Genomic DNA, 24,330 nt, shown 5'->3' with positions numbered 1-24,330 from the left:
GGTGCCCTCTGACGTTCACTGCACGTGACGCTTTCCGTGATGAGCTGTGGATTTTCCAACAGGATCTGACTCCATGCTACACATAAAAAGCGTGAGTTTTTGTTATTTTACCTTTGTAGTAGAATCTTCATGGTTACTGCTGTTACATATCGTCCAAATCTATTATTTCATAGTCGTTAGGTCATGACTGAATTGCGTATCAGAGAAATTTCGTGGCCTGGTAATTTGACTGACCTTAATCCAGTTGAGAATTTGTAGTGACTGGCTGGGAAAGGGGCTCAGAAGAAGAAAAATACAACAAAACATGAGCTTTTGGAGGTGATTGCAAAAGTGTGGAACCATTAAATAGATATCAGTATAATTATAAAATTGATCGATTCCGTGCCTGACAGAGTGAAGGCTTTTGTAAGGATAGAGGGGGAAGGGAGGGTCCAACAAAATACTAAGAACATCACATTTATGACTACTGAATAATGCTCTTCTGATACACAATATTTTACACTATGACCAAATTAAATACAAATTTCATCAAAATATTAAATATTTATGTTCGATATCATCAGCGACGAGCCATGTTCTTGTACCGATATGCACGTAGTGTAGACCTAATTCCTTGAATGAAAATCATAAAAACAATCTTCAACATAGTGTTCCTTCCCACTTGTAGACTGTCCTTCATTAATATATATTTGAAATTTCAAAGACAAATGGGTTCTTAGAAGTTCTGTTCAAAAGCTCTCAAAAGTCTATAGGGACATACAAGACTTTAAAACGTACTGTACTCAAGAGGTTTCCATTTGACTCATCATCATTAAATCGTACAGAAGACGTAGCTTCGGCAGCTGATAATTCACTACCACCATGCACTGGCCGGTGAGTGGTGCGGCCGATGTGACTTCGAATGTGAAACATAGACGGCGTCAGTGTTTCTGAATTATGCTGAACATATTACAGGTAAGTAGCAATGGATACCTCAGATTCCAAAGCCATTGTCACTCAGCGTTGAAGAAACTTCCGGCAGAGAAAGCGATACATACGAGTTGTATTTTACGGTAGAGTTGTGATCACACCGAATGATGGTTTGAGTACCACAGTGATTTAAGGGGCATGGTGCTTTTGGGGATGTATACCCTTGCCATCTTATGACCTTACTGATCTAGATACAGGTGTTTGATGAACTACAGTTTAATGTGGACTTCGGCAGCCCTCCAATTTACTCATAAACAAACAATGGCAGAAGCGAAAGAAAAAGTAAGTGCACCAAAATCCCTAGTGCTGGTATGCAATCCAACTGCAAATTTTCTAGTTATAATGCAGCACGCAAAGACTGAGTTACCGAAGGTTGTTTATGTTCAGTCAGTTGGCTAATGGATTTAGGATTTTACTAATTAATTTGCGCATGCTTACTATTAATATTTATGGTAGGTGGACTTTTCATAGCTGCTTAAGCACACGTTTAATAGATAAAAATTGAATAATGATTGTGTACTATTTAAACCTAGAGAGAATTTTTTAAGAGGTGTTCAATCAAGTTGACTGCTGTCGAGATCCGTGTCCTGAAGTGTTCACAGCAAGTTGTAGCCCCAGTTCTCCTTTCTTATCCTGCAGCTGCCAACGGAATGCTTTGAAAACTTTTCACATTATTAGCGAGTCATCTCTGTCGGGCTGTTGACACTTGAAAGTCTGACGACTCGAATATATCTCGCTGTTGCCTGAGTCGACGAACAGGCAGGGTGTTGCACGGTGACAGTTCATTCTCGCGACCCAACACTCTAAAGCACCAACCAGCAGCGGTCTTCGCTCCCAGTAAATATTACACTAAAATCAACGACTTTATATGTTCAGAAATTGTAGATTCTAACTGCAGGTTCTAATGGCTTCAGACTGCACTGAACCTTCTAATCCCCTCCATTTATAAACTGCTATGCATCTATTCAGTGGTATTAAAATTACTTTTGACAGAAGGTAGTGTGTTTATACATTCCTTTATTAAAAGGATAAAAGAAATATTGCATGTGAAACTAGAGAAAATAAAAACTTCTTTTTGTCAGAGGTGTGGAGTCGTAATTATTTTTTAAGGATTTCCTCGCCACCTAGTGAAAATTACTTTATTCACCTGAACGAAGCTTGCAATTTACACCACATGCAAGTTTTCAGCAGCTTTAAAACATGTCAACGTTCTAAAATGTCATACGATGTATTACATGTGATCATTACATGGTGCATATCTAACGGCTGTTTATATAACATACCTTACATCTACATTTATATCGACATCAATATCTACATTTACATCTACATCTGTACGTCGTAAGCCACGTCACAGTGTGTAGAAAAGGTAGCTTTGTGTACCACAGTGATCCCTTTCCTTTATAGTCTGGAATATTGGCAGGAAGAACGGTTCTTGATAAGTTTCCGTCCAGCTCGGATTTTTCTAATTTTACGTTAAGGATATTTTCTTGAGTTCCATATGTTTTTGTCTATCCTGTGAACTTATGCTCTCGGAATGTTAACAGTAACTCACACCGTCATGCGAAACCCCTCTCTTGCAGTTCCTGTTAGTGGCATTGGTTGAGAACGCTCGTGACGCTTTCGCGTTTACTAAATGAACCTGTAACGAAACGCGGTCCTCTTGTCTGAATCCTTCGTAAAAATAGCAGCAACTCACTCTATATTCTCAAAAGGTGATATCTATATTGGTTTCCTACTACGAGTACTTGTCATGGTTCATTCTTTGATCTGATATATATTAGCACGTCAGTACCTCACATTGTGGGGTAGAGTACGAGAAACACTTGTACCAACAGTCCAAACTGTGTGCACAAGCTTCATAATCTTGATCAGTGGCTGATACTAGACGGGAGTTGCAGTAATTTGGATGGTACTCTAGAGACCGCATATTGGTGTCACATACTAACCTCGAAACGTAGAGCTGTGGTGAAGTCTCCATACTGTAGACGGTAGAAGGTGCGTCGTACTATTAATAGCAAAACTTTGTCCTGTACCATTTTGTTATTAACTAAGAGAAAAATTGTATGCCTCTGTACAAGTCCAAAACAGTGTTATTTTCATGAGCTTCATACGAGACACGCTTTACGTCTTCGTTCCATTTTATATCACGCACCAGATCTTGCCAATTTTAATAGATTACCATCGTGTTCTTTCTCTTTATTATGTTGACTAAATGAACTATTTAAAACATCTGTCATTACATGAAATAACACAACTGTTCATTGACATAGTCAAATTTAGAATTTAGTTGAAGTGTGTTTGTTTGAAAATTAACGGTACTTGTTTTAAAAAGATATGTGTAATATCCAGTTAATCCAGTAAATATAAAAATGATGATAAATAACAAAAATTTAAATAGACTAACAAAACAAATACTCCTATATTTCTGGACGAAGAAATCGACAATAGCATGGATTACACAAGTAAGAAAAGATCTTGAGAGTAACAACATCAAAGAATCAGAAATAACAGAAAGAAACCGTTTTAAAAACAAAATACTAAATTTGGAAGGCTTTCAGAGAAGAAGAAATACAAAATCGAGAACAACATGGACAGAAGAAAGGAAGAGACCTCATGGGGAGAAAATGAGGGAATAATGGAAAAATAGGAAACAACAACAAAGGAAGAAGAGGAACTGAAGTTGTTAACGTGATCCTAGTTGGTCAATACGATTGTAAAAAAAACTAATTATAATAAACTACGAAAATGGTCTGTTAAACAAGCTTTGTACTTCACCATTCCCTGGATATCATGTCGTATTATTCATAAAGATAACCGACTTTGCTTAGTTTCAAATTCGCACTCCTGCGTAACTCATCACTATGACGTACTCCGCTGATAACAGGCGAATCTTAACGTCAAGTTCTACTCCAATATATGGTCTCCGTGTGCATTTAGTAGTTCTTTCCTCTTTTCACGCTACGAACTGATTCTCTTGTTTCGTATTCACAAACGTGTTCTATGACACTGTGCCTCGCCTCTAACAAGAGAGTATGCTGCGCTCAGTGCGAATCATTCTCTGCTGAATCATTTATGTGTATCTACTGCAACAATAGTCGTATCACGCTTCTGTAATGCACACCGGTTGTGGCTTGCATTGCTGACACACTTTCTTTGTTGCCTACTGAATTCTAGATCGTGAGTGCTCATAGTTGGTAAGAGACGCAGTTCAGTTGTCACTGCATCGTAGCTCATTTAACTGAAGAGTTACTTTTAGGGAAAAAAATCGTCAGGTCGTTCCACTTAATTTATTGTATTCCATACCTCAGAATGGAGACGATGGTCGAGAAAATGAACAGAACGAGCAGTAATCTAAGTTTTGAATTAGTTTAAGCATTGTGACCGATTTAGAGCTAGCCACTTGCCGAATGGAAACCGTTCCAGTTCTTAACACTTTGAGTCCTTTAAGGCAACATCGTGTTTTATTGCTAGATTTCGTCACGCCTATTTCCGTAGAGGATGTGCACATCTATTATTGGGGGATATGTACTTCCGTCTGCCATCACCTTGATGTCACCATCTCTTCCTACTGACCCACAAAACAATATGATTGGATTTTCACAGCGTAAAAATGGTTCAAATGGCTCTGAGCACTATGGGACTCAACTGCTGAGGTCATTAGTCCCCTAGAACTTAGAACTAGTTAAACCTAACTAACCTAAGGACATCACACACATCCATGCCCGAGGTAGGATTCGAACCTGCGACCGTAGCGGTCTCGCGGTTCCAGACTGAAGCGCCAGAACCGCGCGGCCACTTCGGCCGGCTTTCACAGCGTACATTGCAAAATAACTTGGTGCGTTGCGTCACAGATGCTGTGAGTAAGTAGACACATGACAGCCGAAGAAGTGAAAACGAAGTGTATTGAAAACATCATAAAGCTAAACCATTGTGAATCTATTGCATATACTCGCAGGTCATTATAGGCGATTCATTTATTAGAACAAACAAAAATAAAATGTTCATTTTTAATGGTTTTCTTATTGTCCTAATAACTACAGAGACTTAGGCAATTCAAGAATGGATAAATACCTAAACATCAGATTGAACTCACACTTCTACCGAAACTTAGTGGAAAAAAATGTTTTTGAATGAAAACTACAAAACGTAAATAAATAGACTACGAACCCCCTTGACGTATTCTATGATATTGCGAGAAGACAATCAGTGTGAAGAATCAGTTCGGTTCATACTTCGTTATAAAAAATTGGTTCAAATGGCTCTGAGCACTATGGGACTTAATATCGAAGGTCATCAGTCCCCTAGAACTTAGAAGTACTTAAACCTAACTACCCTAAGGACTTCACACACATCCATGCCCGAGGCAGGATTCGAACCTGCGACCTTAGCGGTCGTGCGGTTCCAGACTGAAGCGCCTAGGACAGTTCGGCCACTCCGGCCGGCTCGTTATAAAATTTTATTCCTTCAGTACTTGAGGTGTCGCTAGGCTGGACAGAAGTAAGAGAAAAATAAAGTCTGTTGTACCTATCGTAAAGTGAGTTCGTTCCTCTCCGTTCTAGACCCACTTTCCTTGCTAGAGAAAACCCCACTTCCGCATGATGATATGCATCGCAAAAGAACAGCGGATTTCCAGCAGTGGCGAGAGACAAACATTACGTAAGATATTTTTCAAAACTGGTGTCTTCCATCGCACATCATGATAATATAGTTTTCAAACTACCGCGTGAATATGATCACGAAAGAGAAGCATATTCTTTGAGGACGGTAAGAGAGACGTCAATTGAAATGAGCAAAATCTAGTAATGATGTTCCACCACTTTAAATCTAACAATTTCCGAGGATATTTAATTTGTTTCTTTTTCTTTTGTTACCGATGTTTTAATTTCGAAGGTATTAGGCGTAGAAAACTTGGTATAACAAGAATGAAGAAGACATTGGGGACGATGTGGAAATTCTGTACTGCTGTCTTAAAACAAGGTCTGTTAGGAGGATATTTCTGATGTTACCTCCCTTCGATTTGTTACGATGTGCCATGCCCTTGTTTGTATCGCGTTTATCTGATGAAGCAGTTGCACAGGTTACTACTGGGTTGTTTGTGATTTTGAAGTCTAAGGAAACAAAAGCAAGGAAGATTGTAAGGCCGGACTCCTCCAGCACATAGTATTTTCCTGTCTTTCAGGGCCATCTGCCGACCAATTTTGATGTACATATGTAAACCACTGACTGTGATCAACAAGAACAGTTTCTTAGGAATTATCTGGAGGTCTGCGTTTTAGATCGAGGCCGTAATGTACACCTGAGGATTAAAAACTATGTATCTCATCCTTGTTGGCGGAACGCTGTTGAGGTAAATTGTGTATAAAGGCAACTGTTCTGTCGTCTAGATGCCCTAGAAATAGCGTGTTTTGTCACCATTACGTTGAGAGAGGAGTATATAAACCTTTTGGGAGTCCAACGATGTGATATCGCGTCATATTTCCCTTTAAAATTCTACAGTGCTCGACAGTTAGATCCCTCTGCTAAGATTTTCTTCAGGATTCCACTGGTGTTCCTGGAATCCTGAAGAAGACTGCAACAAGAAGGACCAAAACGTTGAGCTGTGATGAAGTTTTGAATGGAATATAACACGAATGAGCGGCTCAGAAGATTGCATCTTCAATGACAACATCGACGGAAGCTTGCAGACGTACAACACCAACACTTCTTGGAGAGGTTCATTAACACTTCAGTTTCTGTTAAGGAATTCAATACTATCAAGTTTATTAACAATAATTGGCGATAACCATTATCAGTTTTATCAACGGGACCACCTTAGAACTGTTTCTACAAACGCAAGAAGTCCTGTATTGCATGCGCAATCAACGACATGCTGTCTTAAACTATTAACGTACGATGTCGTAGATCCAGCTTATTGTATACGACTTTTGCCATTTTCAGGGACTTATCGCTTAACAAATACGAACTTGTTACTGTTGAAATCGTTTGTGAATGTGACCATTGCAGTGAATCATAAAACTCACTATTGAACTCTTCTTTCTCTCAGATCTACATCAAAGATCTTTCGGGCATCCATGTGGAGTTAAAGAGAAATCCTATAACACAGCCAGTTATAAGTAATTTAACGAAAAAAATGGACACCCTATTCAAGCATTTTTCGGCGTAATAAATATAGCTGTGCGTCTGAAACGTGTTGGGCGGTGTCACCTAGCGCTGGTCGTGGAACGATTTTTGCGGGAGCGAAGGTCTGGGACGTTTCGGTCAGGCTCCGACTTACTCTGGTTGACCAGGAAGTGTGGAAACTTTAAATACGTGGCTTAAACTCACTAACCCATCACAAGTTTTTCCTTGTATTTACATGGCAATATGAACAATGTTTATGTATGTTTCAGAGGGTTGGAGAATGAAGAAAGGAAGACAACTATTCAAAATCTATGCATTGTTTGGTAGTGAGAGATAGGCTGTGGCAAAACGGAAACAGAAGAGAATCGGAGCATTTGGAATGTGATGCTATGGAAGAATGTTGAAAATTAGGTGGGATGATAGGTTAAGGAATGAGGAGGCTCTGCGCAGAATCGGAGAGGAAACGAATATGTCGACTCTGACAAAGAGGACAGGACGATAGGACATTTGTGAAGATATCAGGGAATGACTTCCATGATACTAGAGGGAGTTGTAGTGAGCAAAATCTGTAGAGGAAGACAGAGAATTGAGGCCTTAGGCTGCAAGTACTACTCTGGGATGAAGAGGTGGGCACAGGAGAGGAATTCGTGGCGGTTCACATCAAACCAGTCACAAGACTGTTGGCACGAAAACTTTTATTGTTTCCCGAGAGGCTGCAGGAAAACTGGCAAGAACCAGCATTAAGTAAAGAATACAGGAATACAATGCAGCCCCCAACGAATCGGCCCGGCAGAGATTAGACTAGTTACAGCGCGAACAGAGGCATTTAAGAAATCATTCCTATTGCATTCTGTATGTGAATGGAACGAGAATAATCTCTAACAAGTAGTAGATGCATTTCACATTGGTTTTTCAGAGTATATACTTAGATCAAAAGAGATATTTATTTACTTTGTCTAAGAGGATGGATGTGCCATTTATGAGTGTAAAAAACTGTTTATTGTGACAGAAGAGCTGATAAGAAATCTTTTATTTTTGAAAGCAGAAATACATACGAATTATAAATAAAGACAAACATATTTTGTTCACTAACGAGAGAAACTTAGTGTAGTGAGTGATTACTCCAAACAGATTTTAACGTCAGTTAAAATTTCATATATTACGTTTTTTTCCGTTCAGATAAAATAATATTCCTGGTCCTGCACAAGTGTTATGATGCTTCATCAACTGGCATTGAACATCGTGCTAATGACTCCATCTTGAAAAGAAAATAAAGGTACCTTTTCAGGGTAGACGAAAGAACATGTCTCCTGAGCGTCCTGAACTGTTGACTAATAAGAGGCTGACCTGTAAGACAGAAATGAATCTGATTGCAACGCAGAAGGTAGGAAATCGGATAACTCTTCCGAGAAGGAGGGACATAGCCGCTTTCTGTTGATAGGCCAAAGGCTATACCAACAACTGCGGACCATTTGAGGCAGCATAGTCCGCTATAACTTCCTTGCGATATGCTTATGACTGTATCCACGACACACAAATTTTTATTGTATCTCGATTCATACTTATATCTCGGCACGTATGTACCATTATGATTACCATATTTATCTTGAAACTTCCTGGCAGATTAAAACTGTGTGCCCGACCGAGACCCGAACTCGGGACCTTTGCCTTGCGCGGGCAAGTGCTCTACCATCTGAGCTACTGAAGTACGACTCACGCCCGGTCCTCACAGCTTTACTTCTGCCAGAGAGCTTCTGTAAAGTTTGGAAGGCAGGAGACGGGATACTGGCAGAGGTAAAGCTGTGGGGACCGGCCGTGAGTCGTGCTTCGGTAGCTCAGATGGTAGAATACTTGCCCGCGCAAGGCAAATGTCCCGAGTTCGAGTCTCGGTCGGGCACACAGTTTTAATCTGCCAGGAAGTTTCATATCAGCGCACACTCCGCTGCAGAGTGAAAATCTCATTCTGCATATTTATCTTGTTTTACGGAGAAATGATTCATTGCAGCGATACAAGTATTTGGCAGAAGATGATGTAGTAAATAATGGACGAGACTCGATTGCGGCAGGTGCATACTTCTAATGTGCCACTGTAGTCGCATGCACTAACGACTTTGGTGCACGGCTGTCGCCCTCCTATCTCATTCAACAGACTCCTAAGAATTCGAAACTCGATATCTGGTAAACGCTTGAGAAATGCACAGCACAATAACTAGAGCAGCATTTTTTACCGGCCTACTACAATTATGCGCAAGTACAAAACCGGTGACCCGTTAAGTGTATAGCTTCCATTGTTTCGGCGAAGCACCTAGTTGTCATCTTCAGGTGATGATGTAGACCATTGGCTGGCTCTGAGCACTATGCGACTTAACTTCTGAGGTCATGAGTCACCTAGAACTTAGAACTACTTAAACCTAACTAACCTAAGGACATCACACACATCCATGCCCGGGGCAGGATTCGAACCTGCGACTGTAGCGGTCGCTCAGCTCCAGACTGTAGCGCCTAGAACCGCACGGCCACTCCGGCCGGCTGTAGACTATTGGTGGTACGGTAGAACATTTATCAACGACATGGCGAGCACCGGCGCCACATTTAGTTAAAGGAAATAAAAATGGAAACAAATAAATCGGAGAACTATAGAGCTTCCTTAATCCTGGGCTGGTAACGGGCTAGAGAAACGTCCGAATGTTTTCGCTCCCTCTCCCTCTGACCGTAGCCGAGTTGTGACAGAGGCTGTTCCTGTTCGAAAAAGTAATGGTGTAGTAATAAAATTGAAGTTTACAGGGAGTTACGCAGCAAGAAAAACCACTTTGCGCTTTAAGATTCGCTATTCCTCCTGATGGCCAAAACGCACTGATTTTCCGGAAAACACACCCTCTTCGTGGCAGCCTGGGTAAGGACTGTTCATTCATCCAGGTTTTCGGTGTGGTAGTTGTCTGCTTGTGGAATTCCGCCATCGTGCGACACCGTCGTCTGAAGATGAGCAGGTGCTTCGTAGAAACGTCACAGCGTCTAGCGACACCATTCGACGCAACGCCGGAGAGCTTCGGCGGGGCAAGACCACTGCACTACATCCTTCAGTAACCCTCACGCTGTCGCGCCCGCACCCTTGCCTCGAGACCTGCCTCATCGAGACTTGAACGCTCGGTGGCTGTTCCAGAGACGTCCGGATGGGAACGCCGTCTCTGGGGCCGTGAAGCGCCCGCGTGGACGTACGGAGGCTTATATCGGCGTCGCGGCCTCGTCACCGCCGGCGCGGACGTCCAGCCCGCGGCCGCGCGCTCCTAATCTAGATGCTGCCGCGGAGCATCTCCAGGCCCGCCCCCCCCCCCCCCTCCCCTCTTCGTCGCGTCCGCGCGCCTCGCCTGATCGCGTTTCGCAAGCGGCCGCCGTGGCCGCGCCGGTGCGCCGCCAGAGTGGGGGTGAGGGCGGCGGCGGGAGAGGCAGAGGGTGCGTTTCGCGACGCGACGTATAAATACGGCGGCAGCGCCGGACTCAGGCAACAGCTCACACGACTGCACACTCAGCAGCACCATCACCACCCACACGGTGATCTGACCATCGCAAACACCGACCACCGACATCATGAAGTTGGTGAGTACCTGGATTCCACTCCTGCGGACGTACTTTAGTAGCTACCCGTCAGGCATCTACATCTACATCCATACTCCGCAAGCCACCTGACGGTGTGTGGCGGAGGGTACCTTGAGTACCTCTATCGGTTGTCCCTTCTATTCCAGTCACGTATTGTTCGTGGAGATAAAGATTGTCGGTATGCCCCTGTGTGGGCTCTAATCTCTCTGATTTTATCCTCATGCTCTCTTCGCGAGAGGAGGGAGCAATATACAGCTTGGCTCCTCGGTGAAGGTATGTTCTCGAAACTTCAACAAAAGCCCGTACCGAGCTACTGACCGTCTCTCCTGCAGAGTCTTCCACTGGAGTTTATCTAACATCTCCGTAACGCCTTCGCGATTACTAAATGATCCTGTAACGAAGCGCTCTGCTCTCCGTTGGATCTTCTCTATCTCTTCTATGAAACCTATCTGGTATGGATCCCACACTACTGAGCAGCATTCAAGCAGTGGGCGAAAAAGCGTACTGTAACCTACTTCCTTTGTTTTCGGATTGCATTTCCTTAGTATTCTTCCAATGAATCTCAGTTTGGCACCTGCTTTACCGACGATCAACTTTATATGATCATTCCATTTTAAATCACTCATAATGCGTACTCCCAGATAATTTATAGAATTAACTGCTTCCAGTTGCTGACCTGCTATATTGTAGCTAAATGATATGGGATCGTTCTTTCTATGTATTCGCAGCACATTACACTTGTCTACATTGAGATTCAATTGCCATTCCCTGCACCATGCGTTAATTCGCTGCAGATCCTCCTGCATTTCAGTACAATTTTCCATTGTTAAAACCTCTCGATATACGCCGGCCGCGGTGGTCTCGCGGTTCTAGGCGCGCTGTCCGGAACCGTGAGACTGCTACGGTCGCAGGTTCGAATCCTGCCTCGGGCATGGATGTGTGTGATGTCCTTAGGTTAGTTAGGTTTAAGTAGTTCTAAGTTCTAGGGGACTAATGACCACAGCAGTTGGGTCCCATAGTGCTCAGAGCCATTTGAGCCCTCCGATATACCACAGCATCATCCGCAAAAAGCCTCAGTGAACTTCCGATGTCATCCACAAGGTCATTTGTGTATATTGTGAATTGCAACGGTCCTACGACACTCACCCGTGGCACACCTCTAATCACTCTTACTTCGGAAGACTTCCTTCCATTGAGAATGACATGCTTCGTTCTGTTATCTACGAACTCTTCAATCCAATCACACAGTTGGTCTGATAGTCCATATGCTCTTACTTTGTTCATTAAACGACTATGGGGAATTGTATCCAACGTCTTGCGGAAGTCAAGAAACACGGCATCTACCTGGGAACCCGTGTCTATGGCGCTCTGAGTCTCGTGGACGAATAGCGCGAGCTGGGTTTCACACGACCATCTTTTTCGAAACCCATGCTGATTCCTACAGAGTAGATTTCTAGTCTCCAGAAAATCATTATACTCGAACGTAATACTTGTTCCAAAATTCTACAACTGATAGACGTTAGAGATGTAAGTCTATAGTTCTGCACATCTGTTCGACGTCCCTTCTTGAAAACGGGGATGACCTGTGCTCTTTTCCAATCCTTTGGAACGCTACGCTCTTCTAGAGACCTACGGTACACCGCTGCAAGAAGTGGGGCAAGATCCTTAGCGTACTCTGTGTAAAATCGAACTGGTATCCCATCAGGTCCAGCGGCCTTTCCTCTTTTGAGCGATTTTAATTGTTTCTCTATCCTCTGTCGTCTATTTCGATATCTACCATTTTGTCATCTGTGCGACAATCTAGAGAAGGACCTACAGTGCAGTCTTCCTCTGCGAAACATAATATGTAATGATTACTCTCCTTGCAGTGAAGACAGTTCTAACTAAACCAGTAACCCACTGGCTTCATCGTGAGATGCACTCTTATATCTGTTTCTTCATCTACTACTCTAGAAGCCTTGCTGTGTGTGGCGTAGGGTACTTGTGTACTACTGTCAATTCCTCCCTTTCCCTATTCCACTCGCGGTTAGAAATGGTAAATTTCCGCACAGACTCGAATCTCTTTAATTTTACAATCATGGTCCTTTTTGGGAGATATATCTAGGAGGAAATATTGACAGACTCTTCTAGCATTGGACGCTCCCGGAATTACACCAGTGCATCAAACAGTGATGCAGAGGGCCTCTCTTGCAGTTCCTGCCACTAGAGTGGGATGAACATCTTTGTGACTCTTTCGCGTTTACTGAATGAACATGCAACGAAACTTACTACTCTTCCTTCTACCACCTGTATTTTGCTCTGCCGTTACAGGTTCTGGAGCGCAGATATCGCCATTACAATCTCTTCAGTCATTGAAATTTCCTGGCAGATTAAAACTATGTGCCGGACCGAAACTCGAACTCGGTCCCGAGTTCGAGTCTCGGTCCGGTAAACAGTTTTAATCTGCCAGGAAGTTTCATATCAGAGCACACTCTGATACAGAGTGAAAATCTCATTCTGGGAACATCCCCCAGGCGGTGGATGAGCCATGTCTCCACAATATCCTTTCTTTCAGAAGTGCTAGTTCTGCAAGGTCCGCAGGACGGCTTCTGTAAAGTTTGGAATGTAGGAGACGAGATACTGGCAGAAGTAAAGCTGTGAGGACGAGGCTTGCGACGTGCTAGGGTAGCTCAGATGGTAGAGCACCTGCCCGCGAAAGGCAAAGGTCCCGAGTTCGAGTCTCGCTGCGGCACACAGTTTTAATCTGCCATGAAGTTTCATATCAGCGCACACTCCGCTGCAGAGTGAAAATCTCATTCTGAAAACAACCCCCAGGCTGTGGCTAAGCCATGTCTCCACAATATCCTTTCTTTCAGGAGTGCTAGTCCTGCAATGTCCACAGGAGAGCTTCTGTAAAGTTTGGAAGGTAGGAGACGAGATGCTGACAGAGGTAAAGCTGTTAGGAGAGAACGTGAGTCGTGCTTGGGAAGCTCAGTTGGTAGAGCACTTTCCCGCGAAAGGCACAGGTCCCGAGTTCGAATCTCGCTCCGGCACACAGTTTTAATCTGCCATGAAGTTTCATATCAGAGCACACTCTGATACAGAGTGAAAATCTCATTCTGGGATCATCAGCCAGGCTGTGTCTAAGCCATGTCTCCGCAATATTCTTTCTCTCAGGAGTGCTAGTTCTGCAAGGTCCGCATGAGAGCTTCTGTAAAGTTTGGAAGGTAGGAGACGAGATACTGGCAGAAGTAAAGCTGTGAGGACGGGGCATGAGTCGTGCTTGGGTAGCACAGTTGGTAGAGCACTTGCCCGCGAAAGGCACCGGTCCCGAGTTCGAGTCTCAGTCCGGTACACAATTTTAATCTATCACGAAGTTTCATATCAACGCACACTCTGCTGCAGAGTGAAAATCTCATTCTTGAGTCATTGTTTACTTTCCACAGAAATGACGTGTATGTCGCCCGGCTGTCTTTTACTCGACCTGAAAGCGGTGCTCGAAACAGCTCTACAAAGGAAACTACCGTTTGTGATACTACGCTTGTTGCAAAACGGGTAGTTTTTCAATACGGCAAACTGGTATAATGGTTAAGGTAATCCGAACGGAATGGTGTTGCAGTACTCATCGTACCTTCTCATGTGATTTCCTGTTTCACGAAATCAGTTCATGAAACACCGACGCGTTTTCTTTAAAGCATTGTCTAGTGCCAAATTCATCGTCTTCCAAACGAGTCATTACTCCGGAACAATGTCAATATCAGCTGTCATTTAACAAAGATCATTCGGTTGATCCTAGAGGGAATGTGTGGTTATCTCCGTTTCAATGTTTTGCTATATATTTGAGTATCGACGGTGATCATTCTGCTGTGAAACACACAGCAGATTAACCAGCGTCAAATTGGACACTAGAGGGGAAAAGGGGTTTCCGTTTGCGTGACAAATGGAAGCAACTTCAACACAGGAAGTGATCCTAAGGGAACAGATGAGTGAATCCTGCTTCGCCGTTCTAGGCTGGTCCTACTGGACCTGGTTTCCGACCTGTTATGGTCAGCTATGTATCTGTGTCCTGTGTTGTAGACAGTGATGAATTCCTGAACAGTGGAGTATCGACTTCGGGGAAGGGTGAAACGCGGTTTCAGCACGTAGCCTGCTACTCTTGAGTCAAGAAAGACATCGATCTTAACGCTCCCATCCCATGCAAGGATCCCCACCAACAGCTTCACGTGTCCTCTTTTCGCGTGACACATCGAAGCGATCTGCAATTTAATCCGTGATATGGACGCAAAAGTTAGTCGTCAGGAACTTCACGCCGCCACCTCTGCTCCCTTGCCGGCCAAATACTGGCACTGAAAATTTTCCAACCCCAGAATTCAGACCTGCTTACATCCGAGTCAAAAAGTACTGCAGGTATATGTATGAGCGACCTCGGTTACGGAAGCGGGTCCTTGCAACTATTACGCTTCACAAAACATCGAGGTTTGCCCACAAAAGCGAAGAGGTAACGGTAACCTTGCCAAGAAGAAGGGACATGTTGATAGACATCAAGGAATCACTTCCATGTTTCTAAAAGCAGCCAAAGGGAGTAATAACTGTAGTCAATGATAGAGAAGTTTAACCAGTCAAGCGACGAATAACGAAGAAGTGGCGGGTTTGGCTTAGCGGGTATCTGTGAATGTCACTCGAGTCTGCACATAGCTGTAGTTAAATGCTTGCCCACGCTCTCATGCTATGACATGGTCGACGAAATACAATCAAGCCGCAAAGATTTTGTCCTGGCACACTTTGCCCAGCTGACTGCGAAGACCCTCTTTACGCGAGTCTCGCTAAAAGTGGGAAGGAGGTGTACCACACGTTCCTGCAATGGCAGTTCACGTAATCTAGGGGAATTGGCTACGTCACTTTTTGTGATCGCAACGGCCTGGAGCGGCAGGTGGAAAGTAGACACGCGCGGTGCGATGCTGCGCGGCGTGCTGCGGTTAGCGTCTGGATGAGGGGTCGCCGGCGGCCGAGGCTTTCGCCGGAGGCGGCGGAGAGCGTCTTCTGGCAGAGCAGCTGCAGGGGTCGCCCCATCGGCCAGCAGAGATCAGGCGCGTCGCTTACGTAACGCTGCATTTCCGGCACTGACCACTGGACAACATCGGCGCACCTCCACGCTGTTCAGTCCAAGGAATCTAGAAGGTACTGTAGGACGCAGCGGAAGGAGGCGCTCACTGTAACGACATATAGTCGGTTACTGTCAGGGATGTACACACCTGACTGACTTCAAAACAGTGCGAGCCCTCGTGGGTTCTAGATAGTAGGTGCCTTATCGTAGCCCGGTTGATCAGGGGTAAAATCCTAGCCAGGGTCTCCGATTTCATCCCTAGTTAGTCTATACATGTTTATCTGTCACTTGTCACCTCTTTAACCTCTGTCAATTTTTATTAAGGTGAAAAAGAAGTACTCGGAGAAAAATTCGGAGTCCTTAGGCTGTAGGTTCCCCAGTTCAAAGGGTGGAGAACAGCACACGTCTTCCCATGAGGAGCATGCTTAGTACTGCACCGTGGTGTTGAAACCAACCTTAGGGATGATGAAAGTTTTGCCTAGTTTTATCCTCCGTGGACGAACAATCATATCGTACAAATGAGATCATACACCTGCTGCTGCCTGCTATTAAACTTATGCTTCTAGTACCTTCAAAAATAGTGTGTAAAGTACTCGCAGAATACTGGGCGCCGAAACGCAGCGAAGGTGACTGAATGGATGATTCCTACAGTCCTAATTCGGTAATTACATTATTCAATTTTTTTTCCTTCTAGAACCTGCAACGTAAATACACGGTGAATTGAACTGCCGACAAAATGCCTGAGTTTATTTTCTATTTTTTGGTAAGGGACCAGTAATCTCGGTTAACTTGTTAGAGATCAATAATGTAATTAAAATTTATTCGGTTTGTTACCACAATTTGTATGTGCGAAAATATCTTCAGAGCAGTGATAAATCCTGTAATACGAAATCAACACGTAACACAGAGCGGTGCAACAAACATCATATGCAAAAGTACTGTGATGTGGCTGCCATCGCTGCGGGAATAGCTTATCAGAGCGTTTTTGTACCGCTATTCCATTATATTGCGAAAATTCATATACTAGATGCATATTGGATAACTCTTCATCAACAGCCTATTCTTAATGCTGTGTGTTACTGTTAACAAGCAAGTAGCACTTCTGCAAAGTGAAGCCAAGGTTGAATCGAGCGATACCAAATGCAAGTTTCAGGGTAAAAATTGAAGTGTGCATTACTGTTGACAGCAGCAGGCAGAGTTCAGGTAACAAGTTCGTTTCCAAACAAGATACACGATGCTTACCGTTGACATCTACACGGTTGTGCAGGTAAATACTGCAGGTAAGTAGTCAGCTGAAACGCCATTACTCTGTACCGCGCCACCGGACACCACATGGTCTGTTACGCCACAATACAAATATCCCAGTATAGTTATGGTTCATCTTGTGTACTCATTCCCTTATTACCGCAAATATACCAACAAGACAGATTTCTGTAAAGAGTTAAGCGACCATAACAGTCAAGTTTTATGCAGCTTACTAACGACATTTAGTTTCACTACGTTATTACTGTGTTAAGCTGTAGCAGTGCAGCTAAAAAAGCAACCGGGCGTGACGGCACTGAGGTGAGACGCTGTATTCTCATTCCTTAGGAACGAATTTTGAGCCCCATTCGGAGAAATGATGTGTGTTTTGTGCGGTTTCCACGGTCGTATAAGTAGAATTACGAGATAGTTCCCTCTGAAAGGACACGTCCAGTTTCATTCCATACCCTTAGTCTAGTCTTTGCTCCTTTCCTAAAGGCTCATTTAACCCTTAGTCTCCATTCTCTCGAGGACTTTCTCGCCATCGCTTTACGTCGTTAGTAACAGGAGTAGCCTTACTGATATTCTTTCTAACGCTTTAACAGCAACCTAGAGCGGTGAAAAGGGCGCTTACAGTTATGCGTATGTCAGTCGTAGATCTCCTGTAGGACTTTATTTCTGTATTTAAAGTATCTGTTCCTTTGGTAACTGACTTGCAGATTTCTTCTTAACTTAATCATTGTAACGAAATTGAAGAGAAAGTCAAAAAATAATTTGACTGTTACAGCGCTAAGCGCTACCAATGTCAGTTTTCAGATGTCGTTGTCATACTGATAGAACACTTGCCTTTCTAGCTAACCTCACCAACTTTCTCTAGTATCCCGATGTTTAATATGGACCCGAACACTTCGATTCTCCGGTATATGGTATCATCTAGAGTGTGCCCAGATGCAAGAAATGTATAGTTGACGGTGTGCAGTTAATCAACAGGTAGTTGTGCCAAAGTAGTTGGATTGCATTCAAAACCGTTCGACCTAGCTTACGTAATTGATCTAGTTACGATATAGGACCCATCGCCAGTTATCCCTGTTCTAGACGTGGATTTAATTCCAGCACTCTTCTCCCTTACCGAATTACTGCATAATTTCATACACAGATTTTCTACGCTAAGCTTCCCGCTACTATTTCTAAAACTGTTCCTATTTTCCCCAAAGCACACAATCTCTACTACGAAGAAATACAATACCAAATTACATTACTGTAACTTCCTTCTTAATCCCAGCGCAATACGATTTCCCCAGTTCATCGGAAGTGCACTGTCTCAAGTATCTCGGAGATTCAATCACGTATGTCAAGAAAAGAAAATAATTTTCGTTCCTGGAGACGCTCGGTGCAAATGACTCTCGTGTAATTTTTTATGTAAGCAATTGAACGTGGTTCGAAGTGAAGGGGTTCGCTCATGTGGTGGCGTATTGCATTTACGACGCTGGATGCTTGGTGTGTTGCAGTTGCTGTTGGCAGCACTGGTAGCCGTGATTGCGGCGGAGCGGCTGGACAACTCGTACCTGCCACCGGCGGGTGCGCCACTGGCAGGCGGTGCTCCAGGAGCCATTGCAGCGCCCTTCGGCGGTCCTGGAGGAGCGTTTAGGCCCGGAGCTGGAGGCGCAGCTGGAAGACCTGGACTGGGCGGGTGAGTAGTGTTTTATTGGAGACCATTTAGCTTTCGATCTGTGTGTAAGGCTGTGGGGGAATCACCGTTGGACTGCAGAGCGTGCTCTAATGGCAAACGGAAAATACGAGTATTTCGCGGTATTTGAAGAGGCTATAGGTAATTACTGCAAGGGAGGATAGACTATAGGATATATCTAACAACTGAGGACTTTGAGTGCAAGTGCTAATCTGAGATGAAGAGGTTGACGAAGAAAAATTCGTGGCAGGGTGCATCAAGCCAGTCAGGAGCCTCATGACTCATAAAAAAATTCCTTCGTTTACGTTAGTGAAAGACATTTTAGGCCTAATTGTGTCGCAGGTAGCTAACACGGCTATTCCTACGGGCAGACACTTTCGTTGGTCGGACACATTTACAACACACCTTCAAGGTACATGTACAATATAGCGCAGCGAGAGGTGCACGAATATTGTTTTGTGTCACAAGGAATAGTTCTTTAAGTTCTTTACGCTTCTTGTCAAATCTACAATACAGTAAGCAGTAGCTCCTTGTTAGTTAGTTTTTTCTAGCAAGTACACGTCGTTGTGTGGTCGGTTCCCATTGGGCAAGTACTGCAGAGGTACAAGTGGGTCTTCCTTTGACAGATACCTATGTTTCCAATGCTAAAGCGTGGCAAGAAACATAACTGCTTGCATTTCATGAACACTGTAACTCTATCAATTAGTAATTTTGTGGGACAGTGGAAATTTCGTAAGCAAAAGAGGCACTTTCACGTAAGATAAGAAACGTTGTTATATACGTTTTCAGAAGGGAAAAAGGTTTACATAACAAAGATTAGTAGCAAAAGTCATTTATAACTGAGGTCGCTTAACAATTTTATGCTCTTCGTTACATAAGATGGCATCAAATCCAAGAAACTGATACCGATCTAGTATAACTCAGTACTGATGTAGGTAAAACATTAAGGTCAAAACTGTGGCAAGATAGACATGTTCAAGTGTGTGTGTGTGTGTGTGTGTGTGTGTGTGTGTGTGTGTGTTTGTTCGTGTGTGCGTGTGTGTGTGTGTGTGTGTGTGTGTGTGTGTGTGTGTGTGTGTGTGTGTTCAACAGCCAGAGAAATTTACAAATAGCTTATGTATTAGAATGTATACTGTGTTTTAAATTAATCTAGTTGGTAAAAATAGTTCATTCGTAGTTACCTTTTTGTAGTCGTGTTGCAATTAATTCATCAGGGGAAGCCAAACGTAGGAGAGGTGGCAGTCCATCTTCATGACGTGGAAAAATATTATTAGAATTCTATCTATCAATGTGAAATTAATATGTAGCGTCACTTTCGGTACTTCTCATCCTCCCGTTTCAGGGCTATTATCCACGAAGTATTTCATGAAGATGTAGGGGCAACATATGTTGATTTATGGACACTGACACTTTCTAACCTACAACATTGTCATTTCGGTAAGTCTCGTTGTATCCTGTTTAGTGACCAACGATTGTATAATGTATTGGTGTCGAATGTACAGCATTGGAGGTGCTGGAGGCCCCAGTGCTGGTGGATTCCCAGGTGCTGGTCGTGGTCCTGGAGGTGCTGGAGCCGGTGGATTCCCTGGTGCTGGAGGCGCTGGTGGGTTTCCGGGAGCTGGAGCTGGAGCTGGTGGCGCTAGGCCTGGCGCAGGTGGATTCCCTGGTGCTGGAGGAGCTGGTGGATTCCCTGGTGCTGGAGGCGCTGGTGGATTCCCTGGAGCTGGAGCCGGTGGCGCTAGGCCTGGTGCAGGTGGATTCCCTGGTGCTGGAGGAGCTGGTGGATTCCCTGGTGCTGGAGGCGCCGGTGGATTCCCTGGAGCTGGAGCCGGTGGCGCTAGACCTGGTGCAGGAGGATTCCCTGGTGCTGGAGGAGCTGGTGGGTTCCCTGGTGCAGGAGGAGCAGGTGGATTTCCTGGAGCTGGAGCTGGTGGTGCTAGGCCTGGTGCTGGAGCTGGTGGTGCTAGGCCTGGCGCTGGGGGATTCCCTGGCGCTGGAGGAGCTGGTGGTGCTGCTGGTGGTCCCGTCATCCCCATCCTCAAGTACGAGAATATCAACAATGGTGATGGCTCCTACTACTTCAGGTAAGCAAAGGCCAAGTCAGCGCCATCTGGTAATACTATGTAATAATATTGTACATGTAGACACAGAAACAGGGCCACAGTCACAAATCTAACGAATCTTTGTCTTCCATAATATCTGGATGTTCAAGTTAGAAGAAGACTATACCCCCTGGCACATAATATCATGTCACTCTTTATGTGTATGTAATGGTCAAAAGTGAAATGTTCTTTACTTGTTTAACTGCTGGACACGTGTAGTGAATGACTAAACGGCTCTTAGGGAGTTTGAGCTTAAGGTCATCTAACTTGATCCAGTGTCTCAATGTCACAGATGGTGAATTTCCCCCTATATTAAAAGTTGAACATACGATGACAAGAAATTTTAAATAAGAACCTACTTAGGAGTACACATGCTACCTCACTGTAGTAGCAAAACATTCTGAGCACATTAATCATCCTTGAAAACGATGAAACCACAATTGTATATGAATAGGGGCTTTTCATTGCTGTAATTTTTCCAATTCATTATTGATTCCTTGAGTCTGTTCACCTCAGATGCCCCTCCTTCGGAGATGATGTAATTCGCTAGGTCGTATTGTAATGCTTCTGAATTTTGTAATTTCCAATAGCTATGAAACCGGCAACGGCATCGCCCAGGACGAGCAGGGCTACCTGAAGAACGCTGGAATCCCTGATGCTGAGGCCGAGACCGTGCAGGGCCGCTACACGTACACTGGAGACGATGGTGTGCAGTACACCATAACCTACACTGCCGATGAGAACGGCTTCCAGCCGCAGGGCGCCCATCTGCCCACTCCACCACCAATCCCCGAGGAGATCCTTCGCTCCCTGGAGCAGAACGCTGCTGAGGAGGCAGCTGCGGCAAAGGCTGGAGGAGTCGCTGGTGGTGCTTTCGGTGGTGCTCCTGGAGCTGGTGCTGGCGGTGCCTTTGGTGGGGCACCTGGAGCTGGTGCTGGTGGTGCTTTTGGGGGTCGTCCGGGAGCTGGCGCTGGTGGTGCTTTTGGTGGTGCACCTGGTGCTGGTGGTGCCTTTGGTGGGGCACCTGGAGCCGGTGCTGGTGGTCCTTTTGGAGGTCGTCCAGGCGCTGGTGCTGGTGCTGGCGGTCCCTTGGGTGGTGCTCCTGGAGCTGGTGGTGTATTTGGTGGTGGCAGAGCTCCTGGTGCTGGTGAGTTAATAATGACACCTTCGTTAAGCAGTAAATGGTAAATATATGTACGAGTCGGCAGACTTTTGCAAACCAAATCATTCATAATATACCATTGGTGTGAAGATATATAAGCATACCATGTTCCACTATTACAATGTGAAGGAATCACACACGATTTCTTAACATTTTGGAATAGTGAGGAAACTCATGAAAAAAATACGCTTCCCCAGATCTCCCAGTTTTGCACTGTCCATTTGTTTTTCAACGACTACTTATTGTTGGGAGTACAAATGCCGCTAGTGATATATACATAACTGAGCAAGAAAATATCCAGTGGTTTCCTACGTCACCCTTAAGTCTTCTATGCAACTATGGAGCACTTCTTGACTTTGAAGTAGACAGAAATTTAACACTGGAATTAGTGAATGTATCGATATAGTCTAAAAAAGCGTTCGGTCAGGAAAGAACTTTTTGTGGGCGAAATATTTTCACGAATTTCGTTTTTTATTATTCAGTGATGCACTGTGGAAGTTTAAGCAGCCAACATACGTATTTATGCGACGTATAGAACTGCGGTTGAGGCGTTAAGGAAAACTGAGAATTTCAGTTGTCAGTGGTTCATCTTCACACGTAACGATAGGAAACTCCAACATTAAAAACCGGTGTATCTGGAAGTACCTGACGTAGTTTTCACTTCACTAAGAAGCTATGTGTTCATCCAACTACGCTTCTCTTACTTCGTGTCAGAAACATGAGCCTTTTAGAGCTTCATTCCGTACTGTGACACCGAGTAGGATGTCGTCCCTTCCTACAGCCATTCCGTGAACTTCCCTTCTCCCGGACTCTATTTAGTACCATTTTAACAGTTATCTGCTGTATACATTTAATTTTCGTTTTGAAAAGCTTCTTTCACTTTTGTTTTCTGTGTTTAATGCACTCGTTCCACTTCTATACATGCATATACTCTACACAAATACTTCCTGATTTCAGTTCCTAGCTCTTACATATATGTATATTCAGTTTAGAATATTTAAGAAAATCTTGTCTAGGTATTGCTAGTCCATATTTCATTTCCCAGTTACTTCTAGTAAAGTCAATTACACTGCTGACCTAATAGTAAAACTTATCTCCTGCATTTAGCGTGTAATTTCTCAACGTAGTTGGTCTACCAGGGACTGTTCAGTTTACCTCTTATGTCGAGATTTATTCTGCATAATCAGTCAGTTTCATCCTGAGGCCAATTTCCAATACAGCTGCACGACAACGACTTGTGTGTCGTCCTGTTTCATACCAAATCCTAGTTCGAGGAAAGGGGAACGTGCTCCCACATACAAGTCAGATTTTCATGTTTACGAATACGATCGTACAAGCTGCTGTTCGTTCCAGGAGCCTTCGGCCGTCCCGGTGCAGGAGCTGGAGCAACGCCCGGCTACTCGCCAGAGAGTGGCTACTCGTACCCTAACCCTGGCAAATAGGCACCGAGGTAGCCAGTAGCCAGTAGCCATACAACAGCCGACAGCCGACCAAATACAACGCGACTCCGGACCACGACCTCGCCCACCGCGCCAGCCGACCACGCGCAGCTGAACACGTGGCCGAGCTGTTCAGGACTCTCCTTCGTCCAACTGACTAACAGCGTCGTCATCCGACGTCCCTTTCCTGACCCGAAGGTGTCTCGAATGCTGCTGCGTTGATCGGAGGACCATCGACGAATGCTTCACAGGCGAGGATCAGGAATTTCTCCACTCAAACCCCTACCTTTCAATACCGAATACCAGCACATCCTCCACATCCTATCTCAGCTATCCTTTGTCCCCTTTGTCCTCATCGCTGGTGCAGATAGCCTCTATCTCATGCAATTCCTGAACGTCGCCTTTGACCCAACGAAAAAGCTAGACTACAACTGCAGGAAGTACGAGACAGCTTCACTCTTTTTTTTCTGTTTACTGAAGATACTCACTACTTACTTTGCTTTCGCAGATGCACAAAGACGACATCTGTGATGCTTATGACGACAAGGCACGCTACGAGAAAGTACTCAAGTCATTATTTTTAAAAGACTATTTATTTTTACATGTATATAAAAATGTAAAAAAAATTTTGTGTGTAAAATATATTTTTCATAAATATTGTTTTTCTTAAACGTTCTATGTTTTCATTACTCAAAAAACCGAAATACAGTTCCAATACTATTCACTTACATAGTTTGTAGCATGAGGACTATGGTAAAGGATCAACAACAACTGGTATTAATATTATTTTCACACACACAAACACACACACACACACACACACACACACACACACACACACATATATATATATATATATATATATATATATATATATATATATATATATATTGTCACCTCCCCACAAAAAATAATAAAAATAATAATTA

The 24,330-nt window shown here is 43.9% G+C and overlaps 1 protein-coding gene across 4 annotated transcripts; it reads left to right on the top strand.

The window, feature by feature from the left end:
* The first annotated feature begins 10,602 nt into the window (after nucleotides 1–10,602).
* LOC126203306 (pupal cuticle protein 36-like) lies at nucleotides 10,603–24,072 on the top strand. 4 transcript variants are annotated; one of them, XM_049937569.1, is made up of 6 exons: nucleotides 10,603–10,686; nucleotides 18,520–18,701; nucleotides 20,201–20,352; nucleotides 20,452–20,782; nucleotides 21,391–21,947; nucleotides 23,316–24,072. In XM_049937569.1, the coding sequence occupies exons 1-6, from the start codon at nucleotides 10,678–10,680 to the stop codon at nucleotides 23,402–23,404; spliced, it is 1,320 nt and encodes a 439-aa protein (XP_049793526.1). In that variant the 5' UTR covers nucleotides 10,603–10,677; the 3' UTR covers nucleotides 23,405–24,072. The 4 variants fall into 4 exon arrangements, with proteins under 4 accessions (XP_049793526.1, XP_049793525.1, XP_049793527.1 ...); XM_049937568.1 differs by having other exon boundaries at nucleotides 20,201–20,451; nucleotides 20,551–20,782; XM_049937570.1 differs by having other exon boundaries at nucleotides 20,201–20,782; nucleotides 21,391–21,692; nucleotides 21,795–21,947.
* Nucleotides 24,073–24,330: the final 258 nt, after the last annotated feature.

The sequence above is a fragment of the Schistocerca nitens genome, chromosome 9, assembly GCF_023898315.1.
Source record: "Schistocerca nitens isolate TAMUIC-IGC-003100 chromosome 9, iqSchNite1.1, whole genome shotgun sequence".
NCBI classification, from domain to species: Eukaryota; Metazoa; Arthropoda; class Insecta; order Orthoptera; family Acrididae; genus Schistocerca; species Schistocerca nitens.
The sequence above is the reverse complement of the archived record's forward strand: the minus strand, read 5'-3'. Positions and strand labels throughout refer to the sequence as shown.

Bases quoted from the DNA above. Each gene is read 5' to 3' on its own strand.
- LOC126203306 (XM_049937567.1), top strand. The intron at 20,783-21,390 runs GTAAGCAAAGGC...AATTTCCAATAG, and splicing joins GATGGCTCCTACTACTTCAG to CTATGAAACCGGCAACGGCA. The intron at 21,948-23,315 runs GTGAGTTAATAA...TGTTCGTTCCAG, and splicing joins TGGCAGAGCTCCTGGTGCTG to GAGCCTTCGGCCGTCCCGGT.